Genomic DNA, 13,409 nt, shown 5'->3' with positions numbered 1-13,409 from the left:
AACAGGCTCCCCAGGGACATTATCATGGCACCAAGCCTGTTGGAGTTTAGGAAGTGTTTGGACTGTGCTCTTAGCCCTATGATCTGAATTTTTGGGTAGATCTGTGTGGTGCCACGGGTTGGACTCAATGATTCTTGGTGGGTTCCTTCCAAGTCAGGATATTCTATGATTCTATAATTCCTCACCCTGCTGGGCACAGTGCTTTTGATACAGCCCAGGACGCAGTTGGCCTTCTGGGCTGCAAGCACACACTGCTGGCTCATGTTGAGCTTTTCATCTGCCAGAACCCCCATGTCCTTCTCATCAGGGCTGCTCTCAATCCATTCTTTGGCCAGCCTGTACTTGTATTGTGCTTGGGATTGCACAAATAATAACTGCTAGCTGTGCAAGCTCATTCTGAGTGTTACCTCTATCACATACTCCTGGGACTGACTGCATAGGTATTAAAGATCAGATTGACAAGCACATAATCAGCCTCTAGTTTTGTACCCAAATGCTTTTGTCAGTGTCCTCTTCAGCTTGTAATTCATTTAGATGAGGTTGAAAGTTTGATATTTTTTTCCATACGGTAAACAAGTCAGCTGGAGTACTTTGGCCGTGTCAATAAGTTAATTTATGGTCAAGTTTAGATTATATTCTCAGTCTTTGTGTAAAGGGAGGAAACCTCAGAGCAAATCTTCTTTCTCCATTGAGTGCATAGTCAAGATTTTTTATTAGTTCTTGTGCTGCATAAGCAATTGGACTTCAAGAAGTCTGAAACATGTAAGCAAAATGTTCTGTTCTTTCCCCCTGCTGTGCCCATGAGGCATAGCCACTCTTTCAGTGGAAACTACTGCCTGAACAAAAGAACAAATCTCTCCAGCTGCTATTTCTAGCCTTTGCCTTTGAGGAAGTTTCCCATGGGCATTATGCATGGGTCAATGGGTCACTTTCAGCTCCATTCTGACTGTTGAATACTCCTCTGTCTCCTAGCTCATACACAGTCATTTTGATAATTTTGCTTCCCTGATAACTGTGTTTCGTTTTCATTCATGCTGCTTCCTGTGCTGCTAAAGGCAAAAACCAAATACAACTTTGGTGGACCAATATAGGAGCCCCATTTATACCTAAGCTCTATACCTCTCAGAGCCTCCAGCTGCACAAGTTGAGCAGTGCAGAGTGGGCACACCACCAGGAGCATAGCAAGGCAGAGCTGGGGAGTCTTATCTGACTCTGAGAGGGGGGCATGGTGTACAAGCTCTTCTTGAAGCACAGATGCAATAACAACCCATCTTATATGTAATGGCCCAGTGGCTAAGCACTTCCCTAATAAATGGGAGATTTTACCTCCTTTTTGCTTCAAACCCAGCTATTCTTATAAAAAATAAAGTAATAATAATAATCTCTTCCTTTATTTGTCTGGGATAATTTCTGTATGGAAAGAAAATGAGGAAATCTTAAATTTCTCCAATGCACATTCAAGTTTCTGAAGGATGTCAGCATGAGTGTTGCACTAAACAGCTCCATCTTCCCTGGCATGCATTAAAAAGAGTGTGGCCAGCAGGTCAAGGGAGGTGATCCTCCCCCTCTACTCTGTCCTGGTCAGGCCTCACCTGGAGTACTGTGTCCAGTTCTGGGCTCCCCGGTACAAAAAAGCCAGGGATCTCCTGGAAACAGTCCAGCGGAGGGCCACAAAGATGATACGAGGCCTGGAGCATCTTCCCTGTGAGGAAAGGCTGAGAGACCTGGGTCTGTTCAGCCTGGAGAAAAGAAGACTGAGAGGGGATCTCATCAATGTGTATAAATACCTGAGGGGTGAGAGACAGAAGGACTTGGGCAACCTCTTTTCATGGGTTTGCGGGGACAAGACAAGGGGCAATGGCCACAAAATGGAGCACGGGAAGTTCCGCACCAACATGTGAAGGAACTTCTTTACGGTGAGGGTGATGGACAGGCTCCCCCAGGCTGCCCAGGGAGGTTGTGAAGTCTCCTTCTCTAGAGATATTCAAGGCCCATCTGGACAGCTACGTGGGCAGCCTGCTCTAAGGAACCTGCCTTGGCAGGGGGTTGGACCCGATGATCTCTAGATGATCTCTAGAGCTCCCTTCCAACCCCTTCAGTTCTGTGGTTCTGTGATTCTGTGATTCCCAATGAGCACATATCCCGAGCTTGTCACTCATGCCTAGGCAACACTGGCTTTCTTCATTCTGTACTGACACTCTAGCAGACCAGTTCCTGTAACACAAAGCACTTCACAATGTAACCACCATGTATTACTGGCTCCCCCTGCAATCTGATTAATTTTTGCAAAATTTTCCAAGAGGGTAAAGCGTGGGCCACTGCTATTTCACTGCTATGAGTGGTATGATCATGCCTGCCTTGGCACTTGGTCTTGGCAAGGTGGGGTCCTGCATGTGGAGAAAGGAGTTGAACTAAGGGAGTGAGTTGCTAAGAAGTTAGCTGGAAGAGGTTGGGAAAAAATGGTTGTCACTTACATCCTGTGTTTGTTTACCTGAGAACAACAGGTCCCCAGAACAAATGAGCAAAGACGACCACGTTTATATTAACTTTTATGGGATGATCTTTTGAACTGCCTGAATATTCAATGTGGTCACGATCTGGGATTAAAGGTTTGTTATGGTCTACTGACTTGCATTTAGAAATTTTCTTGTCTTAGTCTTGTTTAACCATACATTACCTACTGATCTTAATACTCTTTTCTTATCTTGCTCCCCATTTTGATTTCAGTTTTATTCAACTTGACATTATTTCTTGCTCTGAACACCCTTTTCTACTCAGAATGCCTATTTTACTTTCTTCTTTCATACCAGTGTCATAGTATTTTTCTGTTGTCTCATCTGTCTCATCTATGTGCAATAATCTAGGTTTATTTTTGCCTATTTGCTGTGTGATATCACAGAAAAAAAAATTAGTTGCACAGTTAATTTAGAGAGTCCTCAAAGCTTTGTAGAGAATCAACACCATGCCTATAAAACTGTGTGTACCTAACAGAAATAAAGCACCATCAGGTATTATGTTGTGGAAGCTCAGGCCTTGTCCTGCCTGGTAAGAACATGGGGCTGCTGCCCATTTAGTCTCTCTGTAGCTGTAGGTTTTGCACTGCTTTTTTAAGCCAGCCACTTAAGCCACTGTGAGGGTAAAGTCATAAAAAACTTGAACCTAATCATGCCTTTAGGACCCTCTGGGCCAAAGCACTGATTTGCAGAGGTAACCTCTGGTGTGTGAATAAATCCTAGGATTAGCTTGAAGATGGAGAATGACTTTGGGGTAACTAGTGCTAGTCCTTTTATGAGCTGATTAATTCTGAAAGTCATGTGTTTTCCTTTAAAAAAAGCTTTGGAAGAGTTTTCTGAAATACAAAATATGTAATGTTGCCTTGTATACATATTTTCCATTTTTACACTAAGATTCTATGTCATAGAAATAAACATCTCAATTTTATAGTCAATTTCATTCAACAATCTTCAGAGTTGCTATTCTCTTGAATTAAATAAGATCAATGAGAGCTAGACGTATTGGTTTCTGATTCTTTTCTAGGGTACTTAAGATAACAGATTTTTTATTTTATTTAATTTATTTATTTTTTTAAGTTCTTGATCTGATGGCATGCTATTTTTGTAGTGGTTTACCAGCACTCTGTGAAAAACATGGGTGCAGACAGAGTGGTTAGCAATACTGTAAAGTCTCTCCCACCACTGGGTCTTTTAATCTTTTTTCTTGTGATCATTGATTCGGTATTTTGTCTGCATTTGACACTTGGACGCTCTTGGGGTTTCTGTATCTGAACCCTGCACCCTTAGAAATTATTACTAAGAAAAAAACGATTTGCTGTGCCTTTCATATGTGTAGCTTGTCTTTTTGTGTGAGGTATTCCTAAGCTATCAACCAACAGATTTCTGACAGCTCTTAGTGGCTCTCCTAAACTTGATGTATGAATCCTCATTGTCCTTTCAACTGAAAATGTTGCCTGGACAGTATAATTCTGCAGAGGATTATGGCTACTGCTGCTGCTGGCTTTGCCCACTGCTTGGGAATGAACTCTGTACTCCACATGCCCTGAGTTCTCCCTCTCAGTTTCTGTGAATCCTTTTCAGGTTGCCCATTTGTTTGTTCTCTAATTTGTTCACTTGCCTTTCTTTAGAGTTGCAAGAGTTGTTGAATTAACTGTCATACTACAGTTTTATTACACATTCATCCCATATAATGCTCAGGAATTGTCTTGGTCATTTATTTTCTGGTGTCAGACACATGGAGGTCTGCTGAAGTTCCTGTGAGATGTGAATTGATGAGTGGTGGGGATTCAAGGAATATACAGGTTTTAAAGAAACCCAAAGAAGGAACCTAAAGAAACTGAGCTGCAGTTAACACAATGCACTATTAAGGAAGTAAAGAAACTTCAAGAGAGTGCTTTTTATAAAACGTACTAACCACCATATCCTGTAGAGAACATTTAAATAGAAAGACAGTATTGTAATTTACAATGCTCTCATGAGTAAGAAGTAACAGCTATGACCAGCCAGCTGTTAGCTCTTCTTCTCTCTCTAATTGCTGTTATCCTACCTCTGAGATGTAAGTGGTCCTCTAAGGATAAAAATATCCAGATTCCCACTTCACCTGGATAACACGTAAGTAATAAATTACCCTTCGTTTGCATTTCAGATGGCTGCAGTGACATTATCGGAGGACACCCTGTGCCTCCCCATTCCCGGCCCTACATGGCTGCCATCCAGACAAAGAATTCAACCGTGTGTGGAGGAGCTCTGGTGGGTGACCAGTGGGTTTTGACAGCAGCGCACTGTACGTAAGTGTCTTATGCTGCGCAGAGGTGGGGCATGGTGTGCAAGCCTGTAAGTGACGAAAGATGGATATTGAAGGATTGGTAAAGCTGCTATTCTCTCTCTTTTCATCCTGCTTTAAGTTGTTTCTTAACTACTGATCTGCATTGAGGACTGTTTTCTTCACTAGTCAGATTAGCTAGTGCTGCAGGACAATGACTGTGCTGTTAACAGACCCAATGCATTATTCACTTGAAACAGCAGTGTCTTAGAGAAGGGGATATATTGCAAAGTGTATATAATTTACCACTGTGCCTGGGACTAAGCCTAGAACACCCTGAGATGAAGCTGAATTAGATGTAACCACTGTTCCCTTCACTGTAAATGCCCTGTCTGGGTGCACAAAAACTAAATGCCAGAGCTGTGACTATGACAAGAAGCCGTGTCCTTTTGACCGTTCAAATGTGGATGCAAAAATCCCTTCCCCAGGTTGGATACCCCATGGCTGCCACATATTTCGTACACCTGACTCAAAGTAAGGGACATCTACTGTTCACATTAGGAAGAAAAATTCTCCTGTTTTAGCTAAAATGTTACTTGAATCATATTCTAGCTTTCCAATTATTGTTCTATATTTTAAGTAACTGAAAGCAAGCCAGTTACAAGAAAACTGTGAAAACTTGACCTACTCAAACACAAGTTTGGGCACCTTGTCCAGTCTTCATCCACCAATGAGTCTGAAATAGAGGACAGTGCTCCTTTCAAAGTAAAGTTAACTTCCACGGGTCTTCACTTCTTTACCTGAGTCAGGTTTGGTTGCTCTTTTCTTTTTCTTTCTTTATTATTATTATTATTATTTTGTAAAGGTAGAAATACTCCCACCTAGCACATGCTATTATGGGCATTTACAAAATAAAATCCAAACATTCCTCTTTGGAATTAAGGGATGTTTTGATGGGTGCTGGAGGCTTTCACTTTTCAGCCAGTGGATCAGAGATATCCAGTCAGTTATGGTTGTAAAAATTCAGATTTAGGAGCTATTCAGTGGAAACAGCACTAGTTTTCTCTGGTCTTGTGGAAAGGACAGCTCTGTTCACTGTCTTGGTTTTCTGACAAGGACATTGTCTTGGGCTGTCTTTGAGTCTGCCTAACTGTGGCAAACTGAAACAACATCTGCCTGGTCTCCTTCTGAGCTGTATGATGATGACCACACAAAAAACACCACTCATACATTGTTTATAGACTATTCTTAGTAGATGTTGTTGCAGCTTTCCTATCTGATACACATAATCACTTCTGAAAATATTTTGGCTTAGACAAATTAGAATGAGTACAGCAGCATGAATTTCTATGTGGCCTGCAAACAACCTGTCAGGGACCTGGATTAGGTGGCATTTTTTTTCTTTAATTTTAATTTTAATTAATTAATTAATTAATTAATTAACTTTTTCCCAGGCTTCTCTGTATGCACAGCAGCAGATTGCTTGAGCTTTCTACAAGTCCTGCAGTAGTTATACCTCGGCAGCAAGTTACACCTCTTTTGGGGATGGATGATAAATGAAAGAGTCACAGGGAAGGAGTTTTTCAACTCTTAAAAAATACTTTTCACTGTACAAGCTCTGTAGATAAAAAGAGAATTTTTTAGGCTCCTGCATTGTCTGTGCAGTCATTTTCACAAGCAAAAATTTACATACAAATAAATAAATTGTATCTTTCCTTGGGACATAGAGCTAGAATGAAGAAAATATGATGAATGAAGAAAATAACTTTTTTTTTTTTTGGATTGATAAAGTCTTTATTCTGGCTTGAAAGAGTTGTCCTGTGTGTACTGAGTTTGTATTCTGAAGATGAAGCACAGGAACCCAGTAGTGTGTCTTCTGGCAGCGTCTTCTTACTGGGCTGCATTAAGTTGAGAAGGGCAAAAGCAAGAAAGACAGACTTGCATAAATGGGTTTCTGATGACACTCAGAGATCTTAGGGGAGCGGGAGATTTATGAGTTGCTTGACTTTTACTAGCTGTCATCAGAAACTGGATGTATAACTTTCTGTGGGTTTTGTCAGTCTTACTTTGTAATATTCTTCAGGGATGTCTTGAGGTAGGCAACATCCATTCTTCTTCTTGGGCTGAGCTGCATTTGGTGAAATTGAGGACAAAAGTATTATTAATATTAAAGACGTTCACACTTACCTTCATGTATAATGTTCAGCATGAATACTGAGTGTTGATGTGTGTATTGACATCACTCTGATGCCAGTAAGACAACCTCTGTGTTATTAGCCAGACATGTTTCTATCCTTTGCAAGATTAGATCATAAATCCACTGGCAATCCACAGCAATCCTTGTGCAAGACACTTTTCCTAAAGTCAGTAAGCTTTTCTGTGACATTAATTCAAAACTCTGGAATCCTTTGAAGGTCAGCTATCATGCAGTTATTTTACTAAATGATATTCAAGGTAAAGAAATGCTACTTTGTAGAGGAAAACACAAGCTCATGTCAAGCTATCAAAATGAACAGTATCTTTCTATATTTTTAAATAAGTTGTTGTAAAATGGAATTGTTAATTGTGTTACACAGCTTTTGATTATCTTGAGAGATGTTGCTCTCTGTTCCAGTAGTGACCATCTCTTCCTGTACTTTCGTTAAATTTTAGATTAAAAAAAGAAGAATTCAGAGTTGTTCTTGGAGCCCACCGAGCATCCATAAATGAAAAAGAACAGCAGATATTTAAGGTTATGAATATATTTTCTCATCCCCAGTTTAACAGGTCTTCCAAGACAAATGATATAATGCTCCTCAAGGTAATGTTAATTATTATCATTTTTTTAAAATTATTATTACAAAATGAATATTGTTGATGATCATTTTGGCTATTCTTTGATATTAGAGTATATTTATTTAACAACATCTCAGAAAACTCTGTTTTTGGTTCTACTAATCTAGATAAGGTTACAGGATCAGTGGCAGGCTGAGCAATGAGGACACTTCAAGATCATTCAGTTGTAAAACTCTCTTTTATGTACTCACTGCTGCAACCCTTCTGAAAACCCAAATCACATTATTTTGTCAGTTATCAAAGGCAGTACTGAAGTGATGTATACAGTGGAGTCTGGGCCACAGCTGTACTCTGAGGGGATACATTGTGCTGGACTGAGTGAAAATGGGGATGAAACATATTCTTTATTTTGTGTGTCCACATAAAGTATAAGTACAGATAATAAAGACATAGAAGAATTCAGTTCTAGGAGCACAGAGTGGTCACACAGAGAAAAAGGCTCAGGATGCTGTGGAATGAGGCATGGAAAGGTGTTAGCTGACACCATCATCCTGGATGCCTGTGTGGAACAGGGATTTGCTGAGTACCGGCTCCTGGCTCATCCTAGCTCATGCCTTGTGTGTGCCTGCAGTGAGAACTCCATTAAAGCAGCACTCAGATTCACATGGAGTCAGCCGTGGGTGTTTTGAATAGGGTGTCCAGTGTCTGTACAGAAAACCTGTAGATGGTCAAAATGGTTCTGGAGGAATGGATTCCTGTACCATCAGTTTCAGGGCCAGTCCAAAGCCACCAAGGAGGACAGTGAAAAGTCTACTTGGAGGCTGGTGGTGTCCCCCAGGGGTCAGTACTGGGTCCAGACTTGTTCAATTTATTCATCTATGACCTGGATGATGGAACAGAGTGCACCCTCAGCAAGTTTGCTGATAACACAAAGCTGGGAAGAGTGGCTGATACCCCAGAGGGCTGTGCTGCCATTCAGAGGGACCTGGACAGGATAGAGAGATGGGCCAAGTGGAACTCCATGAAGTTCAGTAAAGGCAAGTGCAGGGTCCTTCATGTAGGGAGGAATAACCCCAAGTACCAGTATAGGCTGGGGGCTGGCCTGCTGGAGAGCAGCTCTGCAGAGAGAGACCTGGGGGGTCCTGGTGGACAGCAGGCTGACCATGAGCCAGCACTGTGCCCTTGTGGCCAAGAAGGCTGATGGGATCCTGGGCTGCATTTGGAAGAGTGTTGCCAACAGGCCAAGGGCGGTGATCCTGCCCCTTTGCACGGTCCTGGTGAGGCCCCACCTGGAGTATTGTGTCCAGTTCTGGGCTCCCCAGTACAAGAGGGACATGGAGCTACTGGAGTGAGTCCAGAGGAGGACTATGAAGATGATGAGTGGACTAGAGCACCTGTCGGACAAGGACAGGCTGAGAGAGCTGGGCCTGTTTAGCCTGGAAAAGAGAAGACTGAGGGGAGACCTCATCAATGTGTATAAATATCTGAGGGGAGGGTGTTGAGTAGGTGGGGCTAGACTCTTTTAAGTTGTGCCCAGAGACAGGACAATGGGCACAAACTGAAGCACAGGAGGTTCCAGCTGAATATGAGGGGGCACTTCTTTACTGTGAGGGTGACAGAGCACTGGGACAGGTTGCCCAGAGGGGCTGTGGAGTCTCCTTCTCTGGAGATACACAAATCCTGCTGTTCCTGCTCAACATCCTCTAGGTGATCCTGCTTGAAGGGTATTTGGACTTGACGATCTTCAGAGGTCCCTTCCAGCCTCAGCTGTTCTATGATTCTGTGATCATCTTGCTATATCTTTAGAAACGTCATGACTTCTGTACAATGCCTAAGAAACCACATATGGACTTATATTCAGGCTATGTTTTAATATTATGTTCTGTTAATCAAGAATTATTTTAACACGAAAGACAAGATGTATATTTAAAGTAACTGATACTAAGAGTACTACAGCTCTTAACACCATATTAAGAATATTACCACTCTTCTGAAATAATTGGTGGAATTATATGGAAAAAGATCTGATGACTTGAACCTGATTTCTCATAGTTAGATGTTATTACCAGTTTGGTGTAATGACACAGGAAAGAAATTAGCAATGTCTCTTTCTGAAACTAGCTGGAGCGTTTACAGCCATTTGTGTCCTCAGTGACTTATCGCTGTCCAAGTATGAGAAGCCCCTTCCCTCAGATGTCAGTAACAATTCTTCATCTACTTCAGTGCAAAGACAGGCAGTTTCATGTCACTGGCTGTGCCTGCGTCCACCACCAGCTTATCAGAAACCCCAAGTTATTTGATGAGCATGAACACTATACCAAAATGGATCCCTAGAAAACGTTATTTCTAGAGCAGAAAGTTACAGCCCTGTTCCAGAATGATGAAGATAGCATAAAATCCATGGTTTGAATTTGACATAGTAACAGGGATAGTGGTAGCACCAGGGCTCACCTCCCATTACTACAGTTCTGCTGTGGTGGAGCGTTAAGTGACTTGTGATAAACTTTCTATCTTTGGAAATTTCCACCAGCATATGACACAATAATCCATGTTTTTGGAGGGAGATAAACATCTGATTTATTGTAGTTCCTTTGATAAAAAAATGTATAAAGCCAGAATTATTTAACTGACAACCATTCAGCAAAACATGTAAGCACCTGTGAAATCAGTCGTAGTGTAGTAATCATGTGTAAAACAGAAAATAAGCTTAGTTCTGTAGCTGCGAATCCTTAGTAAATGTGTTGAGGATATGGAATCATGTTTTATTATGTTTGCATTTACAGACTTTAATTGGCCTATGCTGAAGGATGAATCTGTCACATAAAGGCCAACAAAACACATAAGGTTTGAATCATTTAAGCGCTTTTGAGTCTCTCAGAGGAAAAGCCTGTCAATCTAAAGACTTCAAGACCTACTTTTTCACAGTTTAGGTCTCTGCTGTCACATCTAATTGCTTATGACTTTTCTTTACATCTTTGTTATTTGGTCCATTTCAATTGTCTGCATGTCAGCAAAACACCAGACTGATTTCAACACAGCAGTTCAGTGGCATGTTAGGTTCTTGAACAGGACACAGATCTAACAACGAGACCTGCATAGTTTTTTAATTTCCTGCTGTAATCAATGCGAAATCTGGGTGTGAACTCATTAATGCTGCCATGGTTATGGAATTACTATACAGACATAAGGAAAGTACGTCTGGATCCACAGAAGTGCAAGCAAGTTCAGAATAAGTTCCTAAATATTGAAAAGTGGTTTATTAGGAGAGAAAATGCTGGTAAAAAATATAAAAATAGACTATTTAGCCCACTGAATTAGTGATATATATCTTCCTTCCTCTCTGCATGAAAAAGCATATTTATTTATTTATTTATTTGTTTTTTCTCCAGCTGGATCGTGTGGCAAATCTGAATAAATATGTGCAACCTTTGCGTCTGCCTGAATATGTTGAAGATATCAAACATGGCACAGAGTGCACGGTGGCTGGATGGGGAATTACATCTTCACGAAAGCCATCAGAATGTCTTCAGGAAACAACTCTTAAAATTGTTGATAGAAAAATTTGTGAAAAACAGTATATTAAAAAAAAAGTGAAAATAACCAGCAACATGTTGTGTGCTACAGGGAAAAAGAAGTTTCGAAGGAGTGATGCTTGCAAGGTAAGAAGCAGTTACAAAGATGAGGGGATGTGCTTTTAACAGTTGTTCCTTTTCACGAGGAACAAAGCAGCATTAGACACTTTGCAGGCTGACCAGATTCATAGAGGATTTAAACACATTTATAAGACATTTTAGTGCTGCGAAAAAGCAGTGTTAAATCTTTGGGTAGTTTTGGTCACTGTACAAAACAAGATCTAGAGTATGGGACTTTGAGCCTGGGAATTACTTCAGTTGAATTCAGGTGCATTTCTTCAAGCTGTTCTCCTTAGAATCCACTTGTACCTGATGGACAGAAGAACTTTCAGTCTGAATCATCTGATACTTTCCAGATGTCCCCATCCAAACAGTACAAATTTAACTGTACATTCAAAATTTCTGCTTAGATCTTCCTTTTGACATTTTCTGTGCCTAATTCTATGATTTTATGATTCTATGATAATCCAGAAAGGCCAGCTGTTACGGAAGTGTAACTCAATTTATAACAACAATAAAAAAGACAAACTGAAAAAAAATGAAATGAGATTATAATAGCACTGTGCTGGTCTACGACATTTACATCAAAGACTCCGTCAGGCTTTACAAGCATCCACACACCTCATACCTCACCCAACTCCCCTGAAGTGCCCTATGCCATCTGATGCATTTCATAGGTTAGAACAGATCAGAAGCAATGTTTCCAAAATGATGTGTTTACACATCATTTATTTTATTGAATTTATTAAATTAAATATTATTTTTAATTAAAATTTCATTAAAAATTTAAATTAAAAATAAAAATTGTTTTATTTTATTAAATTTTATTTTATTTTATCTTTTTTTCCTCTTCATAGAAGCAAACACATTGATAGCTCTCTTTCTTTTTTTCTTCTTTTTTTTTTTTCTTTCAGGGAGACTCTGGTGGGCCGCTCATCTGTTGTGGTCACTACAGTGGGATTGTTTCTTTTGGAGACAAATGTGGAAAAGGACACAAAGGACACTTGCCTGGAGTTTACACACGACTGACTAAAAACTATATTGACTGGATAAAAGAAATAGTTTCCCATAACAGAGTGCCTTAAGACAGGCAAGACATTTAATAGATTTAATAGATACTGTGCTATGCTTTAGAACTAGATTTTGCCTTACACTGCCAACTTTACAAAGTAGGTCCTAGCTTTACTCCTTTACTAACACCACCACAGGTTTATGAGAAAGTTGAAAATATTCCCTTTTGTATAAATAAAATGTTTACTAATCTTTAGTAGGAAACTGCCTCTTAGACAACACAATTTGTATTGGATTTCACCCTATTTTTTGGTGTGATTGGAAAGTACTACTCATCTTTTCCATTGTGACTGGGATAAAGCAATATTTTTGAATGTGTATTCACAGAAAAATTCAAATTCAGACTGATAGTTAATGAAATGTGTACTGAATGAGCAAAACTAGTAAAAAAACTTGAAATGTTCAAATGCATCAGTTTGACTTTTATTTTTTTCAATACTATATACTTTAACTGTTACTAAATATTTAACTAATTTAATGTTCAGATCTAAAATAATAAGCTGATAAATATTTTTTCCAGCTAATCTTACATTGTTAGTGTGAAAAAAATAATTCACATTTTTCTTCTAGGTTATTTTCCCTCCCTTTCTTCATGCTCAAATCAACAAAATCATCTCTTTTCAGATCTTGGTCCATGATACCATTCTTCACAGTTGAAGAAAGAATTAAAATTTTCTGTTGAAAAAAGCATTACTGTTCATTGTAACGAGCATAACTACCTTTCTCTAAAAAAATATAGTGCTTGTATAATACCTATTAAAAAACAAACAAACAAACAAACAAACAAACAAATAAAGCACAGTGATTTTGCTGTGGATTTCAGTAAACTTCTGATACCAGAAGTACCTGGTGTGTTTCTGAATAAGCCTGTGGTTAGCTTGCTGTTCTCCCATCACCTTCCAAATATTCTCAAGATCTCTTTTTTTGCCAAGCATTTGGAAGTGACAATCTGCAGGGTTTCTCTGGTTCTTTGGTTATTGTATTAAATGCTGTAAACTCTGAGATCTTTCAGAGGCACAAATAAATAACTACAGCACTTCAGTGTGGTTGCCTTGGTTATTGATCAACAGCTGTATCACTTAGCTGAGCAAAGGAAAGCTGTCTTGTAAAAGCTCTGCAAATAAAGGAGCAAATGGACATTTCAAAGCCGTGTTG

The 13,409-nt window shown here is 39.7% G+C and overlaps 1 protein-coding gene across 1 annotated transcript; it reads left to right on the top strand.

Moving 5' to 3' along the window:
* The first annotated feature begins 4,441 nt into the window (after positions 1–4,441).
* LOC137848352 (granzyme K-like) lies at positions 4,442–12,999 on the top strand. Its single transcript, XM_068667399.1, has 5 exons — positions 4,442–4,569; positions 4,660–4,801; positions 7,429–7,576; positions 10,941–11,210; positions 12,098–12,999. The coding sequence occupies exons 1-5, from the start codon at positions 4,509–4,511 to the stop codon at positions 12,266–12,268; spliced, it is 792 nt and encodes a 263-aa protein (XP_068523500.1). The 5' UTR covers positions 4,442–4,508; the 3' UTR covers positions 12,269–12,999.
* The last annotated feature ends 410 nt before the right edge of the window (positions 13,000–13,409 follow it).

This window comes from Anas acuta, chromosome Z, assembly GCF_963932015.1.
Source record: "Anas acuta chromosome Z, bAnaAcu1.1, whole genome shotgun sequence".
Lineage (NCBI taxonomy): Eukaryota > Metazoa > Chordata > Aves > Anseriformes > Anatidae > Anas > Anas acuta.
Note: the sequence above shows the minus strand (reverse complement) of the source record. Positions and strands in the feature narration are given on the sequence as shown.

Excerpts from the sequence above, each read along its gene's own strand:
- LOC137848352 (XM_068667399.1), top strand. The coding sequence starts at position 4,509 with ATGACCAGCCAGCTGTTAGCTCTTCTTCTCTCTCTAATTGCTGTTATC. Across the intron at positions 4,570-4,659 it reads TGTTATCCTACCTCTGAGAT|ATGGCTGCAGTGACATTATC; the intron begins GTAAGTGGTCCT and ends TTTGCATTTCAG. Across the intron at positions 4,802-7,428 it reads TTGACAGCAGCGCACTGTAC|ATTAAAAAAAGAAGAATTCA; the intron begins GTAAGTGTCTTA and ends GTTAAATTTTAG.